Here is a 27,926-nt window from a genome sequence, read left to right on the forward strand (position 1 = left end):
TTTTTTATTTTCTTAATATGGTCACCCTACTGCATAGACTATAGAGTAATAATATCGTCCGTGCGTCGTCGTAGTCATAGATAATATAAGAATTAAATATTCTTATATTATCTATGGTCGTAGTACATCGTCCTGCCGCCGCCGCGATGAGGGTAGTGGGAATGGTTAAGCGGCGGGTCGGGGAATGTTTACGATATTTTCGTTCCCCGACCCACCGCTTATCAATTCCCACTGTTCCGTAAGCAAAATCCGGTCTTAAAAGTACTTGAACATTTTTGCTTATAACTTACAAACTATCTAACCAATCTGCTAGCGAATTCTTCTATTCCCACCTGCACAATATTTCTGATCGATTGATACCTCTACTACTTTATATGTTCAGCCGTTTGCCCTGTAGAGCTTGGCAAAGAATCAACATAAATTAGGACGATTTTTCAATGTTAAAACTCGGTGTCCTGTTATTATACGTTAGTGGCTACTCGGCTATTTTTTTTTACTTAGCTTCGCGCCACTGCCGTCGCGCTGAATATTACATATATTTTATATACCTTTGCACAATTTTTCAATGTCAAAAAACTTAAAAATTTAATACAAGGTAAAAGGATTCCTCATTCATTTTTAATTAAACCAAATTATAAAAAAAAAGTTGAATGTAAATCTACAATAATTTGTTATGAGCATCTGCAGTAATTTTGAGTTAGAAATTCATAAAAAATTTTATTTTATATCCAAGATTTTAAAATTTTAAAATTAAATGCAAGATTACTCATAAGAACATGTAAATAAACTACCTAGGTATTATCTATGGTACACTAAAATTTAGACTTAAATTTGAATCAAATGCCTACCCATTTAATTTAGAATTTTGAATACATGAAATAATTTTTATAAAATAATGGCTCTTTTGAGCTAATCTTATTTATTATTTTTCAGATTATAAAATTTAAAATATAGGCATTCATCACTCATCAATAAAATAATTCTTATTTAAAGTACATATTATTATGTTTGCCACTTTAAGAAACAAGATTTGGCACATTTTTTTAAATACAGTAAAATTAAATAATTTTTTTTTTAAAAAATCAGAAAAATCCTATTATAATTGTCGATACATATATAATAATAACCATTTAAATGTATTAATGGCCTATTGACCCATACACTGTATACAAAATTTGCACATACTAAGAAAATATCAACTTAATATAGCTATTAGCAAAACAAAACAAAATGATTATTATTGTTGAGTATTTGAAAATAAAAGTAAAAAAAACATATTAGATACAATAGGTTCATAGTATTGTATAATTTAAATTATTTTATGCAGATTTTGATGTGGAATCTGGGTTTGAATAAACCTGAATATTATATTTTTTATATGACTCGATAGATGACAAATTTTGTGGTTTTCGCCAAGATTCTTTGTTCTGTTGATGACTTTCTTTAGACTTATCAACTTGTTGTTTTCGCCAAGATTCATTTTTTTTATAAACAGCAGTTTTATTATCATTATTAAAATGATTTTCCGGTTTAAAATTTAATTGTAATATTTTATTGAACTGAACAAATGTGTTTTCAACCATATTTTTTTCTTCTTCATCCCACTTATTATTGTATACTATATTTTTTACTTTCACAGATAAAACATTCAGAAATGCGTTTGCTTTTATAATTATTTTATCTTCATTAATCAATGGACAAACAAACTGAAATCATTAATAATAATAATAATATCATTATAAAGCAACATAATAAATATTTTTGAGAATATTTTATACATACAGCATCAACTGCTATCAACATGCATTATTTTCAAACAAATTATTCTACTAAACATGTAGAAAATATACTATTTGTTTTTACTTTTACCTAATTCTTATTATTATAATTATTCTTATATAATTAGGAAGGTATGTCATATTTTTATTTTTAAATATATTTAAAAATATAAAAAATTGGTTTTTTAAAATAATTTACCTGCCCTTAATTACTTATAATTTGAAATATTAATATACCAAAATATAATACATAAACAGAAAACAATGATAAGAAAATACACCCATATTTGATAATAATATCAAAACTACAGTTTAAGAAGTGTGAAATTGTGTGTCTAACGTCTTATGACCAAACATTATTAAAATATACATTTCCATAACCTGATACGTAATAATCAACTTGAAAAACATGAAGGTAAGAAGCTCTCTTAAAATGTAATCATTTTTTTTTGGAGAATTGATACGTACAAAGTAATTTATATATATGATTTACTTACCATTAATTGACGTTTTTTAATAGTATCTTCAATGTCTTGATCAATATATAATTTTAAGTAGTACATAATTTCTTTTGGATTATAGTCAGAGTAAATGTAATATACCAATATATGTATTAAAATAATAACCCTATTTTTGGGGTTTGTATAATCTTTATACATCTCATTTAATTTCACAACATACGGAAATTCATGGACAGATTGTAACAGGCATTCTACTTTTATCAACTGCAATGAACTGTTGAAATTACCATATGCCTTTGCACGAGAGAAATATATTTTAGCTTTCTTATAATCCTGAAACAAAACAAAAATATTAATAATTTTTTTTCTCCCATCAATACATTTTTAAATATCATACCTTTTTGCGGTTTAGATAATATCTGCCTATAGTTAGATGTACCATGCTATTTTTAACATTTGTCAGTTTAGTAATTATATTGTCTATATTTAAGTCTTTTGACAATAAATATTCGGGAAAGTGTATATAATGAAGTAGTATAGAATTTTGTAGTTTTGTATCATCTTTGGCCAATTGAATTGATTTTCTATCAAAAAACCGTATAAATATGAAATTGTTTTAACAATATCTTTTGAAAAATTATAATTTTGTACATAGTATACATAAAATATTATACAGGTTAGGCACATTAAAATAAGAATTACTAATTTTCATTACCCATTTGTCATTTGACCTTTTAATTGACACGCAACAACTACTTACTTGGCAATATCAGACGAAAGCTTATAATATTTGTTTGATAGTTTCAGGTTGTTGTGCATTTTATTAACAAATCCTGCTTCCTTATAGAGTTGATAGGCGTGAATTAAAAATTTAGGCTTTGATTGTGTTTCGTATAAATATAAAGCTTTAGCAATTTCATCATCCCCTGGCATTTTAAATGGTTCATAACGATGTCTTATTCGCTTTTTGGCTTTTAACCAAATGAGTAGCCATTCAGGTTCAACAGAATGAAGGATGCAGGCTCGATCAGCCAATCCTAAAGCAATATCATTTCCTTTTGGAGGATATTCCATAAAAATTCTAGCTTTTACAGCACAAACTGCAGCTTTTTCAGATTGATTAAAATTTTTCATTGGTTTAACAAAATTCAGTAACTAAAAGAGAAACAGACATTAGTTAATAATATGTATTATCAGGTCATATTGATGAATTGATTGATATAATATGTTTGAAATGAATCTATTATACATTATTTTGCATATATTCTAAACAAAATCATTAATATAATATAATCCCTGTATAAGATTTAATTTATTAAAATTATTTTAATTAGCACACCACCTCAATTAGTTCATCAAAATCAAAAACCTGAAACATGTTTAACCAATGCCAATAAAATACAAACATTTTATTTGACTTAGATCTAAATAAAATACCATGATCTGAATAACCAATTGACATATTTATTTAATTATTTTTATACTTTTTGCAACTGAATTATTAGTGATCACAATTGATGACAGTACATATTAATATATTATATACTATTTAAATTGTGGTAGAAATAAATAATAGTACTTCATGAGGATATTTATGAGATTGATAGTTGTTAATGGTTATTATAATCATATTATTATATTTGTGATTTATTTTTTATATTTTGACAAAATACCAAGCTCAAAATTAAAAATAATTATTTAATTTAACTGGTTTATTGGTTGATTGCATGGTTTATACAGGGTTTAATAGATATAGCATAATAATATGGTCTTTACATTTTATCAAAACTATATCCCAACATGAAATTAATTAAATTGGTATAAACTACCTAATAAAAATTTACCTTTTCTGAATCAATCTTCAATGTTAATGCAATAAACACATTGGTAGCTCGAGCAATATGATAGTATGCATCAGAGTACTGTTTGTCTGACTCGCTAAATTTACACGTTTCCATAAATTTAACAATACTTTCAATATTCAAATATGATTTCTTATATCTTTCACTCGTGTAATCTTCATGAATAGTAATTAATTGTAAAATAAATCTAAAAAATATTATAGTTTCATTTTTATTCTAGGTATTTTATCTGCATTTATTTTTCAATTATATTATATCTCTATAATGATATAACTGCGTACAATATTTGATTTATAAAATATTACACTTGTTTGTTTACAGTTACCTATAAAAAACAAATTCATCGCCTCTGCCCGTGCCATCTATGTCTATGATCATTTCTTGCTTTTCTTGAACTTTATCAATGATGTTGAACTTAAGACTTTCATTGAATCCTGATAATGTATAGATATCCCACGAGAAAACGCTTTCAAAATAATTTTTGATATTCCTTAACTGTGTCTTAATGTTGTTGTCCAATCCGAGTTTTATCCAGTGGTCTTCGTAGACGGACAAAGTGTCCTTCACATCAGCCAAGGGATCATTATACCCGGACATGTTTCAGCATACAAAACACGAGTGTACTAAATCAACAACAACATAAATATTATTACCTAGAGCTGCGTTTGTGTAAATGTGTTTTATTCATGATTAAGTAGTGCATTCGAATATTGGATATTCAGATGACATATTTAACAACAACAATGGCAAACACATGATCTTTATTCTATATACGTTATGCGTGGATCTAGGGTGCTGTAATTAAATAAATGGGTAATCAATAATACTAATAACTAATAGGTATCTAACAATAAACTATTATAGTCTATAGATAATATGATTATAATGGACAACTTAGTTAGTGGCCGTGGCACTGCAGCCCTCCTTGAAATTTCAGCAAAACTTAAAATTGGTTTCAATTGTTTGTGAACATAATATTACATATTATTGTATGACATAACCAATAATCATATTATAGTTAACATAAATTTTCTGATGGTTGCTGCAAGTCTAAAATTATTTATACCCATTAGGTGGACATGTGGTAATGGTCACACCAGCTACCGCATAAGTATGGCAAACGACAGGATACATGTTGAGACACTTTTTGGGCAGTCAAGACTCAAGACTGAAATGATTACAACTGATGACAAAGTATAGTTAGGAAGTTAGGTATAAATGTTTAATAGGTACAGGAAGTACACCTGGCGACTGGAGAATCTGAGGCCTGAGGGTCTAAGTAAGATGCCGGTTAAAGTGATATTTAGAAAAGTGAGACGGTTCTAGAGCAATTGGAAATCGGCATTGACTTGGAATCGACCTTAAATCTATAAATTAAAATGTAGGTACTTACTTATAGTATGTAATACTATATTCAGCATATATTCGATTAATTAGATTGTAATAGACACCTATTGTATGTCCTATTGTGTTGTCCACGATGATGAGTGACAACAAATGGCGATATAACTGCTACCACAGAACAAAAGACAATAGTACGGTACAATAGAGTTATTGTTCTATGGTTATACTATAGAATTCCACTCACTGTAATATATTATGGACTTAACACTTAATGTTGCCACTTATGTCTTATAGTAGTGAATAGTGGACTAAAATCATAAAATAATGAATCACGTATCCACACATAGTGAAAAAATATTATTATAATATATTATTATTCACTGCCAAATGCCAACGTCCAACTCAGAAGTCGGAAACTCAGAAATCAGTTTTAGTCAAGCGCGCAAGTGCACAACAATGAACAATCGTTGTTATGATTAAATATTATTTTATATAGTGTTATGGCGCCAAACACGTGTCAGTCGCCCAACCAACTTTTTTGGGTGGTGGGTGGTAGGTGGTTGTAGCCGTGGACCATGGACCGTGGTGTGGGTTGTACATTAATTTTGGGAACAGGCAACAACAACAACTTCTAAATTGTTGTTTGTACATTTATTTATCTAAGTAGGTAGTTAATATAAAACCAATTAAAATGTATCGTCAAATAATTAATCTGCTCTCCGAGCAGGCTGTTGACAAAGAAACCAGCTGACGGGTATTAAAAATATTATCATTTATCAATATGGAGTATAGACATTGTTCTATGGTATTATAGACATGGCATTGTATAATATAAAGTATAATTATTATGAATCTTTTGATATATGAGACCCAGAAGCTTCTGTTACTGATTTTTGATTTGTGGATGAATATTTTGCAGTTTTATGAACTTGAAATGAGCAGATCTTTATTTTTCGTAATTTCTTCATAGAATTGTTGGCAGGATTTATTTTCCAAATTCGTTTTAATTGTATACACTATGAAACATTAAATTATCGGCCCCCGGCTATCTCCGAAATTTCCGAAATTTCCGACAATTATTTATTTTTACTTATTCACGCATGACAACAATAAATTCAGGACTAATTTTAAGAAACCGGTAAATACCCATGTCCCGGCCGAAAGTTGAAAATATCTGGACTGTGTAGTGAAAACCGGTAGTGTCCCGGAGAAATCGGGACGAATGGCAACCCATTATACTATAAAGTATATTGAAATCACTTTTCACACAATTCACAAATTGCTTAAACTGCTTAAAGCATTTAATTTTAGCACTATATATAGTATTCTATACTATCTTATTTAAAGTACCTATTATAGAATAGGAATATAATATATTTTATGTTTATTTATGCTAAAAGGTATAACTTATTATAATTTATAAGTAATAAATAGTACTCATAAGAAAATGATTCGATGAGAATTCGTTAATGTGCGGCGAAAAATCCAATGTCAAAAAATTTTAAACTTCAAATGTTCATAAAAAATTAGATTTTGAATTTTCGGTAAATTTTATTTTTTGCTTAAGGTAGAAAAACTTTATAAGAATTTTCAAATCTTAGATAAAATTAGAATATATTGTATGAACTTCTGCAATTTTTCGATATTTTGTCTAAATCTTAACATTAGACGCTATGAGCGTCATAAAAAAGTCATAAAAAATTATTGTGGATTTACGCTCAACTTTTTTTTTATTTTGACTAACAAGAACTTATGAGGAAACTTGTATAAGAATGTCCTGTATTTTGACCGAAAAACAAATTTTTTATCGACAATAGTTAAAAAAAAGTAATAAAAATCGTTTTCCATATTTTTTTTGAAAACTTCTGGAAATATTCCATTTTTACCTCTCTAGAATACCAACTAAATTCACTTTCCCACCACAAAAGATCTTGAAGTTGAAAATCCAAAGTATAAAACCAAACCTGCAGGTAACAATTTTTTTAATTTTTAAGAACCGAAAAAAAACCGAAACTTAAGTTTAATTTAACCGGAACTGAAATTTTAGTTTCCTGGGAACCGAAACAGAAATTTTAATTTTACTGGGAACCGAACAGGAACCGGAACCGTAACAATCATCAAGGTTCTAGTCCCCGACTTACTGTGTATATACATTATAGAAGCACAAAAAAAACAAATCGGTGTACAATCAATACATTCAACTCTTCACTCGGAATAAAAATTTAGGAAAAGCTAAAATAATTACGCAAAACCTGTTTAAAAAAAAATCAATTTTGTTTTCTTGCCGATAAAATTTTTTTGCTCTATAAAAAACTTGGAACATTTAAACATTTAATACGAGGCTCCTCGTTTGATGTTACTAATGTAATTTTAAAAAATAAACATAAGCGTAAATTCACAATAGTTTTTTGAGTTAGTAATTCAAAAACTGTAAATACTTGACAATTTCACCAAATGCCTATTTATATTAGCTTTTTGTATACATAATACATGGTATAATTTTTGAAAATATTTTGTTTCTATTTGAACTATTTATACATTTTTAATTTTCAATCTGATCAGGGCTGATCAGGTACACATATTATGCATTAAATTATCGCGCTTATAGCCTCGAATAAAGAAACTACATCTTAAAACCAAATGTATGCACGTAACTTATACACCTACTCAAACATTTCTCAATTGAAATTCAGTGATTGTTTTTAAGGATGTCAGACAACTTTTGAGAGTACCTAAGTAGTTCAAACCACATAAAAAATATACAAAGTGCTAAATCCAATTCGCGACTTGTGGTTGCACATCTATAAATCTAATTATTCACTGACCCCGATTTATCCGTGAAGTACACTAAAACTGAGATACACTCAAACCGAGATACACCTGTATATATTATATATATAACCTACTCAATAGGATTTTCCACAAAAAAAAACTGCATATACCGGATATTCAGCCAGTAATATAATATAAATATTTTAAATAATAATAATTGTACATAATATTTAATTTTATTTTTATGCACAAAATGCTCAGGTATATTGTCATAATTTCGTGGTTCCTAATAAAATACATACATGCAAAACAACGTACCTATCTATACAATTTTTAATAAGCAAAAAAAAAGTTATTTTGTCTAGTGGTAGCAGTTGTAGCCGGTAGGTAGTGGGTACTAGGTACCTACATATCAATTTTCTAACTGTGTAGGTGGTCCGCGGGTATAAAAATGTTAAGAACCACTGATGACTGATAGAGTAGCCAGTAGGTATATAGGGAGTTTACCAATTGCGCTTAAAATTACCTTTTCATATACCAATTGCGCTCTAAACATTTTAGGGTTGATATACCAATTGCGCTCTAAAATGTTTAGGGTCGATAGACCAATTGCGCTTACACATTTTACACTACCTAAGGAAAACTTATTAGTCAGTTATAATTATATAATAAATGCTCGACCGGAGTTATACGATTTTTACGGGGGGTTGAGATCAAGTATTTGGTGACTGAAATATAATTTATGCCGGCTGTAAAAATGTCGACCCGTAATTTCTTAAAACAAACTATGTGAAGTTCCTTATTTTTGGTTTTTCTGTATAATAGGTTATAATATTTCTGTTAATTGTATTACCTTAGCACTACTTACCGCACATGAATTAAGGGCAGCACTTAACTCATGACCTATAAGTCACGTGTTGACCCTAAGGCCTAAACTAAAATAAAATAATAGGTGGTTAAATCATAAAGTAATAAGATGGCTATATTAATAGCAGGGCAACAATAGTAAAATAATACATTTGGTCAATAATAACATGCTGATTTAAAAAAATATTTTCTGGTAAGTACGCCCAGTATCAAATGCCTACATAATATAATATTAATAAATAAATAAGTTTATTTCAAATTAAACAATAAAATAATATAGGATAAGGAAAACTTATTAGTTAGTTGTAATTATAAATATAATAAAAATAAACGAATAGGTACAACACTGATCACAAGTTTGATCGTCAATTATTCAAAATTAAATTGTAATTATAAAAATAGTAAAAATATATATGAACAAATAAATGATTTTTGGGAGTATTATAATTCACATTTAAACATTTTTACAATAATAATAACACGACGTTTGATAAAATTCCCGATACTGTTATAAAATATAATATTATAACCAGTAATCAATTATTGATCAATAAAAACGTTTTTAATTTTTAAGAATTTTGGTGTTTTTATGTTGATGTTGATGGACTTAGATCGAACAACAATATTTTTATATCTGAAGGTAGCCGCTAGGTTAATTTGAATACAAGCGCAATTGGTATATTGACCGTAAAATATAAAGAGCGCAATTGGTGTACTAACCGTAAAATATAAGAGGCGCAATTGGTAGACTGACCCTAAAATACAAATTTTGTTTTAGGCGCAATTGGTCCATGCCCGGTATATAGACCACAGACGAAAATACCTATATAATGACGTAAATATTAATCCGTGCTATAGTCCATAAACTATAATAGATTATAATAGGTAGATAGGTAGGTACTATATTATACCTACCTACTATTATTATTTATTTATGACGACCTCTTCATAAAATACTTACCATTTTCATCAAATATTAATTAAATAAGCATTTTCTAGTATTCTACACATTAAATAATTTTCAAATCCTCGTTATTCTGTTTCAGAATACAACATTTAAAATAGAGACATCTAGTTATCGTTCACATTTTTTCAATAAAAATGCATGTCTTTATATTTAACATTTTTGAAAATAGTCAAAACAACATTTCTTTTTTAAAATAATCAGAAAAATCTAAATTGAATTATTATAAACATAAAAACTTTTTATTTAAGTTGTGGCTGTATAGTCTTGTACACTGTATAGTGTATACAAAATATTGAACGTAAAAATAATATATAAACTTAAAATGGTGATACATGGTCCATAATATATTATAATGATTAATATTGCCGAGTATATAAAAAAACCGTAAGTATAGTTGATTGAATAACTAATATACTGATTACTGACTATATAATATAAAAACATAGTAGGTAGTACTTAGAAACCATTGTACAATTTTAGATTGAACGATAAAAAATGATTTAAAATGTATAATATTAGTTTCTTGCAAATTTTAATGTCAAGGTTTAATAAGTACCTACCTATTGAATAACGAATTATTGTCGTTGATGACTTTTATTAGACCCATTTATTGTAATTTAAAAATATTATTAATAACCCTATGTTAATTTGTTGACGATTCCATGTCTAGAGCAACATGTTTTTCTAAAGACTTGTTCTGATTACTGTTCTGTGAAGCAGATTGGTGTTGATGAATTTCGTTGGACTTATTTTCTGACAAATCAACTTTATCAACTCTATTTTCTCCATGATTCTCTGTTATTTATGAGTAGCAGTTTTATAAAAACTTTTGTCTTGAATATTCAATTGTAATATTTTATTGAACCGAACAAATGTGTTTTCAACCGTATTTTTTTCTTCTTCGTCCCACTTATTATTGTATACTAGTTCTTTTACATTCACAGATAGATCATTCAGAAATTCGTTTGGTTTCAAAAATCTGCCTACATCAAACAATGGACGAGCAAACTGAAATCAAAAATACAGTCAACTCGCGATATAACGAATTTCAAGGGACCGAGAAAAAAATTCGTTATATCGAAAGTTCGTTACATCGAAATTCGTTATATCAAGAGAATATACCAATTGAATTCGTTATAACGAGAATAAAAATAAAAATTCAAAATTTTATTATTCGTATACATATGTATAAAATATATGAGTCATATAAGTATATACATATTTATTGTTTAATTTCAATATAAATGTATGTAATAATATTTCTAATAAAAATATGCTATAATAATAATATGTACATATAATAAATCGCTATACATGTGTGCATTTATTTTTTAAAAAAATCAGATATTTTTGATTGTTTGCAACTGCTTGAGTTTACCTTATCAATAGTATTGTCCAGATTTAAAATGCTAGAAAACACATTGTCGTCAATATAAAACGGTACCGATATGTTACATAGTATGTTATGTACATTTTGCGTGGAGCCACTAATCGACATAAGTCTTATCTTAATTGCGATACTGTACTTGAGTGTACTATCGCATGATAATCATCAGAAAAACTTCGTAATCTATTATGTGGTAATAGCAACATACTTATTTTTATATATTTTTCATAGAGTTATACACTAGAGACATGTATCTTATCTTAATTAAAATTAAAAATTCGGAATAGAAAGCTCCAAATTTATAAAAATTCGTTACATCGCGAGAGTTTTGATCAAAAACGCTTCGCTACATCGAGGGGACCAAAATACATTACATTTGTTCGTTATACCGCGATATTTTCAAGGGACCGGTAGTTTTATTCGTTATATCAAGATTTTCGTTATATCGAATTTCGTTATATCGCGAGTTGACTGTAATAACAAGTAGTAGTAAGTTTATCATTGTAAAATATTTAAAAAAATATCTAGAAATTATGTATACACACAGCATCAACTATTATTAACATGCATAACTCAGTATCAGTTTCAACAAAATATTATTCTGCTTTAAAATAATATAAATGAAAAATGAAGACTGTTTTTTTTACTTTAAATTAATTCTTAAAATATATAATAAATAATTAGTTATATAATATTTCTTTCATACCTATGTAATATATGTATTTGTGATATAAAAAAAAATGTGTTTAAATAATTACGAAGTACTAATCATTTGAAATAAGAATACACCAAGTACCAACCATAGTATGAAAATACAACTACAACTTCTAAGAATATCGTAACAATATAACAAATTAACATTCATAGGTATAACTACAATTTAAGAAGTGTGAAATTGTGTATCTAACTACTCGTTAGTTACCTACCTCACATTAATAAAAGTCTATAACCAGATATAGATACGTAATAATTGACTTGAAAAACATTTAGGTAAGATCCTTAGATGCTCTCATAAAATGTAATCATCCCATTATGCAGCAATAATGATAGGTGCAATGTAATTTAATAACTTATATTTGATGAACTTACAATTAAATGAGATTTTTTAACTGTATCTTCGATGTCTTGATCAATGTACAATTTAAGGTAGTGCATCGTTTCTTTTGGATTTTTTTCACAGTAATTGAAATACATCAATATATGTAATAAAATAGTAAGCCTTCTTTTTGGATTTTGAAAATCATTATACATCGTATTTAGTAACTGCACATAAGGAAATTTATTGACTGGTTGTAGGAGGCACTCAACTTTTATAAACTGCAATGTACTATGAAAATTACCAGCTGCCATTCCATGAGATAAATGAAGTTTTGCTTTAGCATAATCCTGAAACAAAACAAAAATTGAATAATTGTATTAACTCCTATATAATGGCCAATAGCATAACACTTTTATACATCTTACTTTTTCATGTTTTAAATAATATAAGCCTAGAATTTGATCCACGCGGCTATTTTTAATACTTGCCAGTTTTGTAATGAAATTGTTTAAAATGAATTTTGGAAAAAAATAAGGGCAGTCTATACATGTCTGTTGTAGAAGTATATTTAGTTGATTTATATCACCGTTGGCCAATTCAATTGATTTTCTATATCAACAAAAAACACGTAAATAAGCATATTGTTTAATTTAAAGTAATAAATTAATAGGTATTAGGTATAGGTAAGTAAGTAAAGAAAACGAAAAAGAATTGTGGAAATAATCAAAATAATAAAATAAAAAAAGATATTATATTTTTATAGTACGTGTAGTTTTTTGAAAAATTATAAAATTTAGAACAGTTGAGATACCTAGGCAGTAAGTACATTTTTTGATACTGTTACAAATTGTAATAGGGACAATTTGTAAATACCTATCTAGGGTAATATTAGTAATTTTCATTACTTACTAACACATTCTAGTTGATACTTATACACAGAACAACTACTTACTTAACAGTATAGGACGAAAGCTTAAAAAATTTAATTGATTCTTTATCGTTGTTGATAAATTTATTAACCGATCCTATTTCCTTATAAAGTTGATAAACTTTAATTAAATGTTTAGGATTAGTTGTTGTTGAACATAACATTTTTGCAGCATTTATTTCATCATCCCCTGGAATTTTAAATGGTTCGGAATAACGTCTTACTCGTCCTTTGGCTTTTAACCAAATGTTTATCCACTCGGGATCAGTAGAACTGGTACAGGCTTGCTCAGCAAATTTCAAAGCAATATAATTTCCTTTTAGCGGATACTCCATAAAAATTTTGGCTTTAACCGCACAAATCGCAGCTTTTTCAGCTTCATTAAATTCTTTGATTTGTTTGATATCCTTCAATAACTAAGAGAGAAAAATGTGGGTAAGTGGATGTCACTCTGCTGTACAGTAGGTTACAAGTGGGTCACTGTAATGGATGGTGTTAAATTTGAATTCAATGATATAATATCATAGTATAAGAAAACTGTCAGTCAGCCTATGATATTACCAAGTATATTTGATGCTTTGTTTTAAACTTTCAATCCTTAGCTATAAAAGTTGAACATTTTATAAATTTTAACTACAAAATAATTATTAAATTTTAAATTTAATACATTTTGCCAAAATTTGAACTATAAATGCTTATTAAATTGTGCCTATGTATTTTTAATATTTTTCAACCACTATTGTAACAACATATCAAAAGCCTTGCATTAAATTTTCACGTTTTATTACCCAACAAATAAAATTTTATTGATATGTATAGAAAAAAAAACTAAAAAAATTGAAAACTGACAATGTCCGTAAACAGCTCAAAAAGAGACAAATTATTTTCAAAATTTTATCGTGTATAGAAAATGCTAATATAAACATCCAGTGAAATGTTCAAGTATCTACAGTCATACGTGTTTTAATTACAACAAAATAAGAAAATCGTTACATGAGAAATTGAGTGAATATCAAATGTTGTAAAAATATGAATTTCAAACGCTCATAAAATTTAATTTGACTTTCTTGTAGACATTTTTTTTTTTTGATAAAGGTAGACAAACTTATGGACAATCTTGTATTACATTTTCAAATCTAAGATTTAAAAAGAAAAATTTTTATTAATTCTCAACTCAAAATGATTTGCTAATTTTCGTGATTTTTTCCGTATTTTGTCAAGAATTGAACTTTAAATGCTTAAAAATAAAAACTGTGACTAAGGATTTTTAATATTTTTCAAATATCATTGTAACAATAAAGTAGGAGCCTTTTATCAAATTTTCAAGCTTTTTTAACCAACAAATAAAATTTTATTGATATTTATAGAAAAAAAAACTGAAAATGTCCGTAAACAGCTCAAAATAAGTCAAAATATTTGGAAAATGTTATGGTGTATATAAAATGCTAATATAAACATTCAGTCAAAATTTCATGTACCTAGTCATTTGTTTAAGAGTTGCACCAAAAACCAAAATCGATTTTCTCAAAAACAGATTTTGCGTAAAAATTCCCGTTTTTCCTTAATTTTTCTTTTGTTTTTCATGTCGTTTTTGAAAACTACTTTTTTTACTTTTGACCCCTAAATTACCAACTAGATTCACTTTCCTATCAGAAATGATACTGTTGAAGAAAATCTAAGCACTTTTACTGTTCTAAAAGGTGATGACGACACAAAAAAATAAACACATATCCTTGTAAAATCAATACATTCATCGCTCCGCTCGGACTCTAAAAAGCGGATAAGTGGGTCTCTCTGCTATATAGTAGTTGGTCACTGTAATGGCTGGTGTTAAATTTGAATTCAATGATATAATATTATCATTGTATAACGATTCGTAACAGGGACGTATTGGTATGTATCAGCCCATCGAGATTTTCACTTCTAAGCGGCCCATTTACATATTCAGTGGATCACAATTACGTCTATAATTATTACGAGCTTATAAGTGGCCAATCGTATTTTGAACATGAATTTATTTTCACTCACACTCACACAACTGGCCCAAACTTTAAGCAGCCCACCGAGATTTTCTCGGTAGCTCGCCTAACCAATCCGGTCCTGATTCTGAATGGAGACGGTTTGTTAGCTAAGGATATTTTATATTATATTTATATTATTATTACTAAAACGGTAGCTTATAATAAGATGAATTAATTGTATATAATTAAGAAATAACAGAAATTTTTGCGCAAAATTGGTTTTTGACAAAATCGATTTTGGTTTTTGGTGTACGTGTAACTCTAAAATAATTACCATAGAAATATGAAATTTTCTCTGCATGTTAATATTAGTATTTTCTATATTTACACCATAAGGTTTTTAAAATATTTTGACTCATGTTGAGACGTTTGTAAAGTTGCCCCCCGCCTGGTTTTACAAACTTTAAACTGGTATTAAAATTATAAAAATGGTATAAATATATTTTTGAAAACTACTGGGAATTTTATTTTTGACAAACTAGATCCAATTTTCTATCTAAAATCACCCCCTCAAAGTTAAAAATCAAAGCATTTTTTCTACTTTAAAAATTAAAAAAAAAACAATAATTCCACAAAAAAAACACACATTGTAAAATCATAACGTACATCTCTCCCCCCAAAATCGAAAAGTAAACTTTATCCTATTTAACTATTCTGGCTTAATTTCATACAATTGATACAGTTGATTCTTTATAGCATTGTTTAATTTATTATGATATTTTAATATAGATGGTAAAATTATTACCTAATTTAATAGTCTTCACATTTCAACGACACTAGATCATTAAATTAATATACATTGGCATAAATGTAAAATAATAATTGTTTAAGCAGATTAAATATATTAAATATTGAGTATAAGTATTTGTAGATTTAAAACTTATTATAATTTACGTTGTATACATTTGTACCTATGTATATTAGTAAAAAAATTTTAATTTACCTTTTCTGAATCAATTTTCAGTGTTAATGCAATATACGCATAAGTGGCCTGGCCAATATGGCGGTAAGCATCTGAGTACTGTTGGTTTGACTCGTTAAATTTACAAGTCTCCAGAAATTTAACAACGCTTTCAATTTCCAAATATGATTCTTTATAACTTTTGATATTGTAAAGTTCATAACAAACTACCAGTTGTGAATAAAATCTAAAAATAAAATTGTTTCACTTTTACTCCAGATATTTAACTGCTGTATGATTAATTTATAATTATATTAGTGCTTACAATTCGATTTATAAAATATTAAATTTGTTTTATTATATCAATCATCCACAGTTGTTTTACTTAATGAATATATAATATAAAATACAAGTATGTAGGTATTTATAAGTATTTAACAATAGGTACGTATTACGTCAATAACTAATAAGATTTATTGACGTACTATCTGATGGGTGTTAATTTACTGAAAAATTAGTTTTACGTGAATAAATCTCTGATGGTTACCTAGTTAATTTGAATGTATCGTCCTTGCCGTCCATAACTGTGATAATTTCTAGCCGTCCTCGAATATTATTAACGAGGTTTGTCATTAGATTTTGATTGGCTCCTGTTAATCGTTTGATGTTCCACGAGAATATGCTCTCATAATCATTTTCAATTTTTCTTAGCTGTGTCCGAATATTGTCATCCAGTCCTAGTTCTTTCCAGCGGTTATCGTCGACGGACAGAGCGCCCATCGCATCAGGTAAGTCGTTTTCGTCAGCCATTTTTCAGTAAACAAAGGATGAGAGTACTAAATTGACAACAACTTATAAAAGTTATACCATACATATTATTATTAGTGCATGTCGATATGTAACCAGGATGGTATCTATCATCAAGATCAAATTCTATATACGCCGTCGGTGGTCGTGAAATGAAATAAATGGGTTATAAATACTAATGCTAAATATAATACTTATGAATATAATGTATTATCTAATAAGAAACAGCCAAAACGCACGAATTGATCTCCGCCAATCGTCAAGGACTAGCAGAAGATCAATAATAAAAAAGTAAGAGCGCACTATGAAAATCTCAATCTACCTATCTCAAAAAAATCTAAAAAAAAATTAATAATAATAGTACTTACTTAAAGTAATACAACATGCACTCGATCAGCGACAATAGGTTTATTAGGAATAATAGGTTCTCGTGAGTCGTGTTACTAGTAAAGAACTACTGGCCAGCAAATTTCAATAAATAAATAATAAATATTAATTCCGATATGCCTCGATCAGCAGCATATCATTTAAGAATTTAGTGTGGAATTAAAAAAAATTATCAATAGCCAACCATAATTATTAGATCCGTTTTCTAAATAGTTACTTTTTGATTTAAAAATTAATTTAAAATATTACGGAATGGTGGTATTATGGTAATAACAATAGGTTATAGCTCAGTGGTTCTCAGCCTCTTTATGTTCGTGGCACCTTCTATATATATGTCTAGGGCTGGGGACTTATAGGAGTTTGCATGTTTTCTAATTTTCATTCAAAACATAGTTTAGTGTTATAGAAATCTATTTCATAATACCAGAGTCTACAGTAATATTTTGTTTTTTCATATTTTGCATATTTTACTGTTTCACGTGTAAGGGCATATTTTGATATATTATTCTCACTATAAGTGCATACTTTACATATATTTTTAAATTGGAATTTAATTTTTCTATAATTTGGAAAAAAAAATTAATGTAGGCAGATATACCTATACCTAAAATAATATTCAAAGAAATTAGTATGTTTTCCTCGTCTGCGGGACTATTTATAGTTGAAATTATGAACCAACAATATACTTTTATCAATTTTAATCACACAATACAACTATTAACTTTGAGTAATAATTAGTATTTATTAAATTAGTTATAGAAAAATAAATTGAAAATTAATAAATGCAATTTTTGTTTGTTTTTTTCGACAAGCTTCTAAATACCTGAAGCCTGAAGATATAAATATCTATATTTACAAAGATTTAATAAATTAAATTAATTTTTATACAACGTAATTTTATTTATATTTTTTATAACATAAATTAATAATATTACAAATTAAAATATTTTTCTGATATAATATAGCGTACCTACCTAGTCAAAATGTTTCAGTTTTTAAGACATATTTTAAGAGCATATTTATGCGATTTTGCATAGTTTAAGGATATATTTTAGGGAATAAATAAATGCACATTTTAAGGGTTTTAAGGGCATAAAGTCCCTATATAGTTAAAACAATATAATATTTTGATGGGATATTACATTTATTTATTATAAAATTATAATGTTAAGAGGACGTCACACTTGCATGTGTTGTCTCCGTCTTTCAAATGTATAACACATAATAATAAATTAATACTATGAATTATATCGCATATCGTAATATATAATATTATTGTAATGAATCAAAAATGAGCTTGCGCGTTGCTATTGATGAGACATGACCTTATAATAATATATTAACTAAGTTGTTATGGTTTGGAATTTTTAAATGAATAATAATCGGTGGGGTTTGGAATGTCGACTTTCTTTATCTTAATTTTACTATTCACTAAAGCCTATATTATTACGATCAATAGGGATCGTGAATATATATATTTTTTTTTTTTTTAATTGGTCATTAAGCCCGGCAACTATGGCCATTAGCTGTTTATTTGTTTTTTATTTGTAGGGGAGGATACTGTTGGTTGGTAAACACGTGTGTGTAGTTTTTGGCAGATTTTCAAGTGGGCATGCCATGTATCTGCCATGCCCGGGTGGGGGATGGCGGCACTTGTTCTCCGGACACCGTGACTTGTCCGAAGAAAAATGCCGCCCATGGCCGAGGAATCGAACTCGGGTCGACTGCGTCGTAGCCGACGCCTTAGTTCACTCGGCCACTCCGTCCCCCGAATACATATTTATATAAGAACTAAGGAGGTTATTTTACCTAATAGGTTATTTTAAATTACCTAGGCGTGTAAGCCTTATTTGATGATCTAATTTTGGTAATTTGTAATATTATTACAAATTACCATTGGGTTATAAATTAATATATTAATATAATTTCTTACCTGTGCACAGCGGGCAAGTATTGAGTATCTTCTTTGAGGTGAACTCAGGAGATGAAAGTCCACAGAGTGAATGAACCCTGAACAAGAAATTACTTCTTAAGTTTAGTTAATAAAACAGTTTTAATTAAATATCTCGCAATAATAAGTATATAGTAACGGTCAACATAGTAAAGTTAAGGGTTAGTATCTGTAACTAGCTTTGAACATAATGTGCTGTGCGAGACAGGCGTAGCTGCTGGGAACAGACTGTGTTGCTGAGAGCTGTGGTATCGAAATTGGGTCCTACTTATATCATTGACCTTCCGTACTTGTTGTTCGATTTCAAATTATTGTTGTTTATTTGAAAATATATATAGGTACAAATGTGTTATTTTTAACACACATTTTGTCATATTATATAAATATGATTATCTTAAGTGTTATGCATATCTTTTGATTATAGTATGGTACAGTTATTTTATTAGTTTTTAAGAGTACCTAACATAATTAATAGTATTATAATGATATTATATAGTGTAATAGTGCAGCTTTGTGGCGTAATAATGTAAAATGCTATCCTTACATAATATCCTTACATGATGTTCACATCATTTGTTGAATTTTTAATAAAATTGAGATATGTATACTTTTGTATACTTTTTAAATAAATGTAAGCAACAATGTAATTACGTATTGATACACAACAGTGTGAATTACTAATAATAAGAACGGTAAGAGTTTGACGGTTATGTTCTAAGGAGATTATTTCCTATAATATATTATGTCTCACTTACAAGTGTTGAATTTTAGTTTCAGTGTGTTGATTGAGTTGTTGTTTGGCTTGTCTTCAACTGTAGCTGATGTGAAAAGAACTTTATGGTCAAAATATGAGAAAAACTCGAGTGATAAAAATAAAATATGAAAGAAAAAAAAAATCTATAACTGATGTGAACTGTAAAAAACTGGAATGGCATACATGGACAGACAGACCGGGAAACTAACCTCTGTAGCTCTTTTAAGAGTTTGATAAAGGTTACAGGCCATTGCTACGATTTTCTTGTGACCAATGAACTTCAGCTGTGACCTATTCGCTGATGATGTAAGAGATGTATTTATATTGTATTTGTTTTGTGCACTCGGTGTTGGTATTTGTGTATACCAATTAATTGCCATGCTTATTTGTTTAGTGATTCTTATAATGATTTTAGTGATGATGTAAAATGGTTAGGTTTCCAAATGATATTGTTAAATGTTACCAATTAATATATTACATTGTCTGTCGTGTGTGCCTAGTCTTGTGACCACGTGACCATATATGTTCCATTTAAAACGAGATTGTCCCTTATTTGAGTATCATGTCACCGACAAACTTCGAACGGGACGCTTTTTGTTCAGTTATCAGTAGACAGTCCTGCAGTCTTCCAGATATAATCCCGTTATCTCTATTTTATTATACTTATATTATAGGTATGTGCATAAAAGAAAAACCTGTACACGGAAAAAACGATACCTAATACAAAAAAATCGATTTGAGTTGATATAATGAAAAAAAAATTGGAAGGGGTTCGCTGGCACCCGTAGGCAAATGCATTTAAGAAAGCAAAAATACATTTTGAAAAAACTTTAGAGTAGGAACAAACAGTAAAGAATGCAAACTAAAATGTCCAGAATCTTAAGCAGAAAAAACTATTTTCAATAATAATTTCATTAAAGAAGGATTTTTCATAGAGCACCAGGTTATTAGGGTTTAAATGTCTACACAAAAAAATCAACTATAAATAGAGTTAAATTCATAAAAAAAAATTAATAAGGAGGTGTGGGTGCCCGAAGACAAATGCATTATAGGAAACAAAAAATTTTACAGTAGGAACAAACTAAAGAGTTCAAACTAAAATATCCAGAATCTTAAACAGGAAAAAACTATTCACGATAATTAGCCCATTATAGAATGATTTTTCAGATGGCACTTATTATCAATTTTTAAAAAACTACAAAAAAATCAATAACAGTTAACCTAATTTTGAAAAAATTGAAGGAGGGTGGTGTTGGCGTCCGCAGGCAAATGCATTTTAGAAAACAAAAAAAAATGTGGAAGATCAATTATTATTTAATAATTGTATCGGGTACCTATAATTTATATTTTAGATTCTGAGCGGAGCGATGAATGTTTTGAATTTTGATTTTACTATGATGTGTGTATTTAATTTTTTTGTTGTGTTTGACGTGTACACGATAAGTTGTTGAAATAAACCTTCGTTTTTCATACATATTATATTATACTCTGTATGCTGTCATATTGTTTATTTTTAAATTCATTGTATTTAGTAAATAATAATATACCTACGAAATTGTGTTTTCGAATAATAATTTATTGTTTGTATTAGGTAGGTACTTACACCTTAATAGGGAACTAAAATTGTCATTTATCGTTAAAATAACAAATTTTGTCAAAAATTAAATTTTGGTAGGTGTTTTGTGTAGGCATAATAATATATTATTTATATTAATATATTATGCATTATTGATATTTTAAGGCTTCTAAAATGAATGTTAATAGTTAAAAGCTATTAAAATATCCATTATTTGTATTTTTTTGTAAATAATAATTAATAATAGTTTTTATTGTCGATATAATATTTTACAAAAAGATAACAAAGACTAAAATAAAACAATTAATGACGCCGCCCCAAAAGCTTAGCTTGTGGTGGGTGCAACAAGTTCAATACAACACAAATATATTACATAAATTATTTAAATATACATATCTATGCAGGGGAAAAACGGTAGTAGTCCATTTTTTTCGATTTTGATAATATGGTTTGATTCGATATCAAATATGGAGTAATATCGACAGTTGAAATCGATTCAGTGAAAAAATCTTTCAGTAAATGGAAAAGATTAGGTATACTGGTGAAGAAAGATTTTAATCCATGCGGTTGTGGGGAAAACAGATTGAAGTCCAGTTCCGAAATATATTATTTTATTTTATCTTTTTCCTTTCTACTGTACCTACTGCAATAATAATATGACGTATTCTTGATAATTTTGTTATTTATAACAATAACAAAATTATTGTAACATGACGTATTTCCCAGTAACGCGTTTCGTATAATACACAATATACGATAATATTGCGAGATAGCATTATTATTATTAGTTTTCACATTTTCGTCATTATTTCTCTGTTCTCGCTATAATCGGCAGTTAGTTCTTGACGTTCTTGTGTTTATTTTTTAATTATTCATAATGGACAGTGAATTAAGTGATTTTGATGATGATGTTAACAGTGATCAACGGACATCTAAAAAAAGACTTAAAATGGGTAGAGAACGGGATGTTCTAAAAAAATTGCGTGCTACTACACATGAATTAGGACCCGACTGCAAATGTAAACGCTATCGTTGTTTTGAAAATATAACTGATGAAGAAGAGAAGCGTATCATTAGAGAGTTTAACAGTCTGGAGAACTACAATAACCAGAGTAAGTACCTTTGCGGTCTTATTACAGTATTACCGATTATGAGGAGACGCAGTCGACTTAGTGATGACAAAGCCCAGTATAATTTGGCTAGTTATGCCTACCACGTGCGTGTTTTTTGCGATGACAAGTTAAAAGACATTCCTGTCTGTATAAAAGCATTTATGTCCTTGCATGGTTCTACGAAAATCTGAAGACAGACGAAGATAATATTCAAGACAGTGAAGACGAATACATCGACAACATTCCTATGGATGAAGCTGAAGATTGAAAAAAAATATTTTTTGTTTAATAATTAGATAGGTAGATATAGATAGGTAGATAGGTATTATATATAAAAATAAGTGTACATTTTGAATAAATTTTATAACTCAAGATCCACCAAACCAATTTTCGATAAAAATTTCAGGGCATATTAAGATTGACATGTAGATGGTTTCTGTGAAGTTTGTACGCTGTGGGATAAGTAGTTCCGGAGTTATGGCCTCTTAGGTGCACACCTGGCGACATGGCCAAAAAAAAAACAACAACGTCTATACAATTATTTTTATCTATATACATAACCCATAGCAACCATTAAAAAACAAAAATTTCTATCGTAAATCTCAAAATTCCTGTTAGAGCACCTACTGGGGGTGATCACTTCCTTTTTAAATTAGCCTATGACACTCACAAATAATGTGGCTTTCTATTGGTGAAAGAATTTTCGAAATCGGTTCAGTAGTTTCGGAGTTTATCCCGAACATACAAACAAACGCCATCATTTTATATATTAGTATAGATAAAAATGAATTTTTTTTTAACACATCAACATACATGTTGATGTATTAACCTATTAATGTCTACGAGTCTATATAGTTATTACTTATTGTTATTTGTATATAAAGGTATAATATTTTTGTTAAATGAATAAAATGTATGCATATTATTGGTGCACAAAATTATTTTTGATTTTATTATACTTTCACGACAAATACAATTTCCATTATCTCCATGAACATATCATTATAATAAGGTGTGCACGCCTATATGTACATAATAGCAGTAATCGTGTTCCTTTCACAAATAGTTTTTTAATTATTCTTAATTGTATTAATCTCCAACTGACCTCTGAATAAAATGATGAATTTAATAGTTATTACTTATTACATTAATTGGATTATAAATTAGAATATACTACAGTTTCCAGCTTCTACTACAACATTACGTTATATTATGTTTTTAATTTTTAAATGCATTCGGCCCCCTTGCGCCGGTGATCCTAAACAATAGACATATCACATATAATGTATTAAAATTGATACCTGATTGCATAATTAAATTACTTGCACGTTTTAAATCATAAAATATTTATGAAGTATATACATCCACATATTATGTATGAACTATGAATATATTCATTGCATGAGCTATATAAAATGTATAACGATGCATAGTTAAGTATATTGCATATTATGTTTTACGAAAAAACTTTAAAAAAAAAACAAGAATAATTATTCCTATTTTATGTCACACGGGTTGATCTAGCAACTGACTGGTAAGACAATTTTTTTTAAGCATAATCCGTTTTGAAAGAAACGGTCTCGAAAAGAGTTTGTTCTAAGACTGTCTGTCTTGATAACAACTAATTTAATTCAAAGTGTATTGTTATATTATATTTTAATGAAAAATAATAACTATAGTAAAATATATAATTGCAAAACATTTAATACCTATATCTAGCCATCTAGGGTATAAACTACACTTAAAAAGGTGTAAGCATACTAATAAAATATATGAGGTGTATAATAATGCATTTATGTATATAAAACATAAAAACGAATAACACTATAATATTTTTTTAAATACTTGGCGCAAACCTAGGGTGATACCCGGCCTAGTCTCGACTATATTATAAGAATCGTTGGGGTTGAATGAAATGTATAATAATATTATTAACATAACACATAAACTCTGGAACGTTGTAGCAGGTAGGTACGCCTCACCAGCTGTATTACGTTATAATAATAAAATATATAGTTGGTACTTGGTACACCGTTGGTGATTAAATATTCTATTGATCAACACACGTCAATTCAGAAAATATTTATATGACATATAATTACTTTATATAGGACTTCTCGTTTCGGCCCCGTGCTCACGCACATGAACATTGCCTTCTTTCAAAAATTATTGATAAAGGTACATCACCTTTAAGAGTCTTACAAAAAATCCTTTACAATTAACAGTGTTGGTGATATTTATCCAATGTTGCTATAGCATTAAGGATTATGCTCACATTACCAGTTACAACAGCGACAGCAGAAAGATCATTTTCAAAATTAAAGTTGGTAAAAATTACTTAAGAATAAAAACATTAAGTCAAGAGAAAACTACAAATTTAGCAATAATATTTAAGAACATGAAATAATAGACGGATTGGACTTTGATGATGTTAATGACACATTTGCTGATCTCAAATCAAGAAAAATTAATTTTTAATTATTATTGTTATTTCTGTCGTTATCTATAGTAAATAATTTTATTAATCTATTATAAAAATATACAGTAATTTAATCACAGATAATATTATATGCATGTGTAATGTGTATGATGAATTGGTGCAAAATGGTTAGGTGAGGTATTGGTAAAGATAATACTGTATAGGTAAATTCTTTTTGAATAAATCATCAAAATAGTACTGTTAGAAATTACGTTATTAAAGGAAATGTGCAAACTTTTTAATGAGAAATTATAATGAAATCTGGAATCACGGCGGCCGCATCTCGCATTGTCGTGCCGACTGATTCCCCCACTCAATTTCATGTACGCGACGCATTTCATTATTGCTCTTTCACGACTTCACGTATATTTTAACTTAGATTCTCGCCACTACCTATACGTAGCTATGGATTATTTGTTTCAATTCGTTATAAACTATATCGCTTCATTGAATTACATTATAGCTTAAATTTTTTATATTTTATTTAATGTAGTTTGTTAAATTGTAATTAATACTATAGTATTACACTATTACCTAGTGTGTTATACTGTTGATAATTATTCCTATGTTCGTACCTATATTATGTTCGTACGATAATATATTGGTATTATTTAATTATAAATATGCCAAACAAAGTGTACAAAGAAAGAATAAAAAATAAAGAAAAGTACTTATTGAATAAAAAAAAGAATCTTAGTGATAAAATAAATTTCCCAAAAATACTGTTTACTTGACAATTTTCTAAATTAATGGTTATATCACAACTCAGTGCAAAAAACGGAAGAGTAAAAAAAACAGATCTTTAAGTACTGTAACGATGTGATATCATAAATAAATTCTAAGTAAATTGAATAAAAAATATACTTATTTTGTTTCAATAATTTATTTACTCGGTGAGAAACTATATGACGTAAACTTTAATATTATGTTTCAAATTTTCAACCCTAATATTATTTTAATTTTGTATTTTGTAAATTGAGTTTTTTCCAAAGAATAATCAAATAAAATACATTATTATTAATATGAAATAAAAACAACAAGAATATTGTGATTATAATTATTGTATACAGAATTATCATTTATGCTAATTTATTCTTAAATAATAATAATACAAAATATATATTGTATATTATACTTCGTACCGTGAGTAGGCTATTATTATTGGAGGGTTGTGCAAAAATAAGGATTTAAACAAAATTCATAATTTGACGTAACATTTTACAAATATTCTTTTCAGAAATTATTGTAGCTACTGACACTGTTTGGAGTGATATAAGCATTTATTTAAATAGTCTTATGAGTAAAAGTGCTATTCACACTTTTGTGTATAAGGGACGCCATGAGATAAAAGAAAAGCTCGGATTTTGTTCTAGTCCCAAGATTGATCCACCAGAAGCCATCTTTAATTCTTCCACAGAATATGGTCGGTATTACTTTTTACACGTATTATTCAAATATATTACTTATATAAGTACACTTTTATTTGATTATTTCATAATGATAAGGTATTATTACACAATACATATCATCTAAATAAAGTTTTTTTTATTTAACTATATGCACTTACATCATTAAATTATCTGCGTTACAATTGACATATATTAATAACTGTTAACTTTTTTTTATACAGGTAGTTCGGATGAAAATTCCAGCAGTAATCTGGATTTTCCTAGAAGAAAATTTGTGGTAACTTTTTCTTCAGAAGAATGGAAAAAAATAAAACCTGATGATGTGCAATACAGACTGCATGATAAAAAACGACCATCACAAAGTTTTAAAACGTACTATGCATTAACCAAAAATCAATGGACACCTATTTTGGCTGAACATTTTTGGGTGCATACACAACTTTCATGCTGCTTATCATTCCGCAAAGCAAATGTTCATCCACATGGAACAAACTTTGTGACCGTATTTGGACGATGTAGTGTATGCAGCTCATGCTTTAAAGGGATTATTTCTGAAAAACCATTAGATAATGAAAAGTAATATTTTTATTAAATTTTAAGCAAATTTTTTTCCTAAATTTTGTTATTTCATACAAAGTTGTACATTTTAATTTTATTTTTTTCAGGGTATTAATGCAATGCACGTATACGGGGAATTTTGACATGTTGCACGAGCCAAATAAAAAACGCCGTTTGTTGGGAACAGCAAAGGAAAAAGTAATAACAGCCATTGTTCAAAAAAATATGTCTAGCGCCACACATCGTGAAACAGAAGCTGTACGACTGATGAAAACAGGTGATTTTAGTCCGTAATAATAAGTATAAAAAAAAATCCTTTTCAGGAGGAGGGTGTTGGAGGGGGAGCGTTAAATTTGAAAAACTACAATTTTATTCACCTCAATCTTTTGTAACGTTAGGTTAGTAAAAAAAATTAAAATCGTTATTTTAGATTAGTAGTGAAGCGATTCATTTTACAATGATGTTTTTTTTACGTCTGTGAACAATTTTTAGAGCTGTTATGCTTGAGTCATCGACTTAGGACTTGTTCTGTTAGGAAAGTGAATGTTTGTTCTTTAAAAAGAACA

The 27,926-nt window shown here is 28.1% G+C and overlaps 3 protein-coding genes across 5 annotated transcripts; 1 reads left to right on the plus strand and 2 right to left on the minus strand.

Moving 5' to 3' along the window:
- Window positions 1-1,016: 1,016 nt before the first annotated feature.
- On the minus strand, window positions 1,017-5,873 carry LOC132951077 (uncharacterized). Its single transcript, XM_061022771.1, has 8 exons — window positions 5,690-5,873; window positions 5,495-5,610; window positions 4,427-4,724; window positions 4,084-4,288; window positions 3,000-3,394; window positions 2,637-2,823; window positions 2,276-2,572; window positions 1,017-1,706 (listed from the first exon to the last, which is right to left on the minus strand). The coding sequence occupies exons 3-8, from the start codon at window positions 4,696-4,698 to the stop codon at window positions 1,320-1,322; spliced, it is 1,743 nt and encodes a 580-aa protein (XP_060878754.1). The 5' UTR covers window positions 4,699-4,724; window positions 5,495-5,610; window positions 5,690-5,873; the 3' UTR covers window positions 1,017-1,319.
- LOC132951079 (uncharacterized) lies at window positions 2,108-27,806 on the plus strand. Of its 2 annotated transcripts, none has more exons than XM_061022775.1 (4): window positions 2,108-2,193; window positions 26,631-26,816; window positions 27,024-27,378; window positions 27,468-27,806. In XM_061022775.1, exons 2-4 carry the CDS (start codon window positions 26,690-26,692, stop codon window positions 27,652-27,654), a joined length of 669 nt encoding a protein of 222 aa, XP_060878758.1. In that variant the 5' UTR covers window positions 2,108-2,193; window positions 26,631-26,689; the 3' UTR covers window positions 27,655-27,806. The 2 variants fall into 2 exon arrangements, with proteins under 2 accessions (XP_060878758.1, XP_060878759.1); XM_061022776.1 differs by lacking the exon at window positions 2,108-2,193 and adding an exon at window positions 20,481-20,532.
- On the minus strand, window positions 9,529-20,863 carry LOC132951078 (uncharacterized). 2 transcript variants are annotated; one of them, XM_061022773.1, is made up of 8 exons: window positions 20,228-20,863; window positions 19,455-19,531; window positions 16,875-17,163; window positions 16,370-16,574; window positions 13,430-13,821; window positions 12,903-13,086; window positions 12,528-12,824; window positions 9,529-11,059 (listed from the first exon to the last, which is right to left on the minus strand). In XM_061022773.1, the coding sequence occupies exons 3-8, from the start codon at window positions 17,135-17,137 to the stop codon at window positions 10,850-10,852; spliced, it is 1,551 nt and encodes a 516-aa protein (XP_060878756.1). In that variant the 5' UTR covers window positions 17,138-17,163; window positions 19,455-19,531; window positions 20,228-20,863; the 3' UTR covers window positions 9,529-10,849. The 2 variants fall into 2 exon arrangements, with proteins under 2 accessions (XP_060878756.1, XP_060878757.1); XM_061022774.1 differs by lacking the exon at window positions 9,529-11,059 and adding an exon at window positions 11,308-11,909.
- Window positions 27,807-27,926: the final 120 nt, after the last annotated feature.

The sequence above is a fragment of the Metopolophium dirhodum genome, chromosome 8, assembly GCF_019925205.1.
Source record: "Metopolophium dirhodum isolate CAU chromosome 8, ASM1992520v1, whole genome shotgun sequence".
NCBI classification, from domain to species: Eukaryota; Metazoa; Arthropoda; class Insecta; order Hemiptera; family Aphididae; genus Metopolophium; species Metopolophium dirhodum.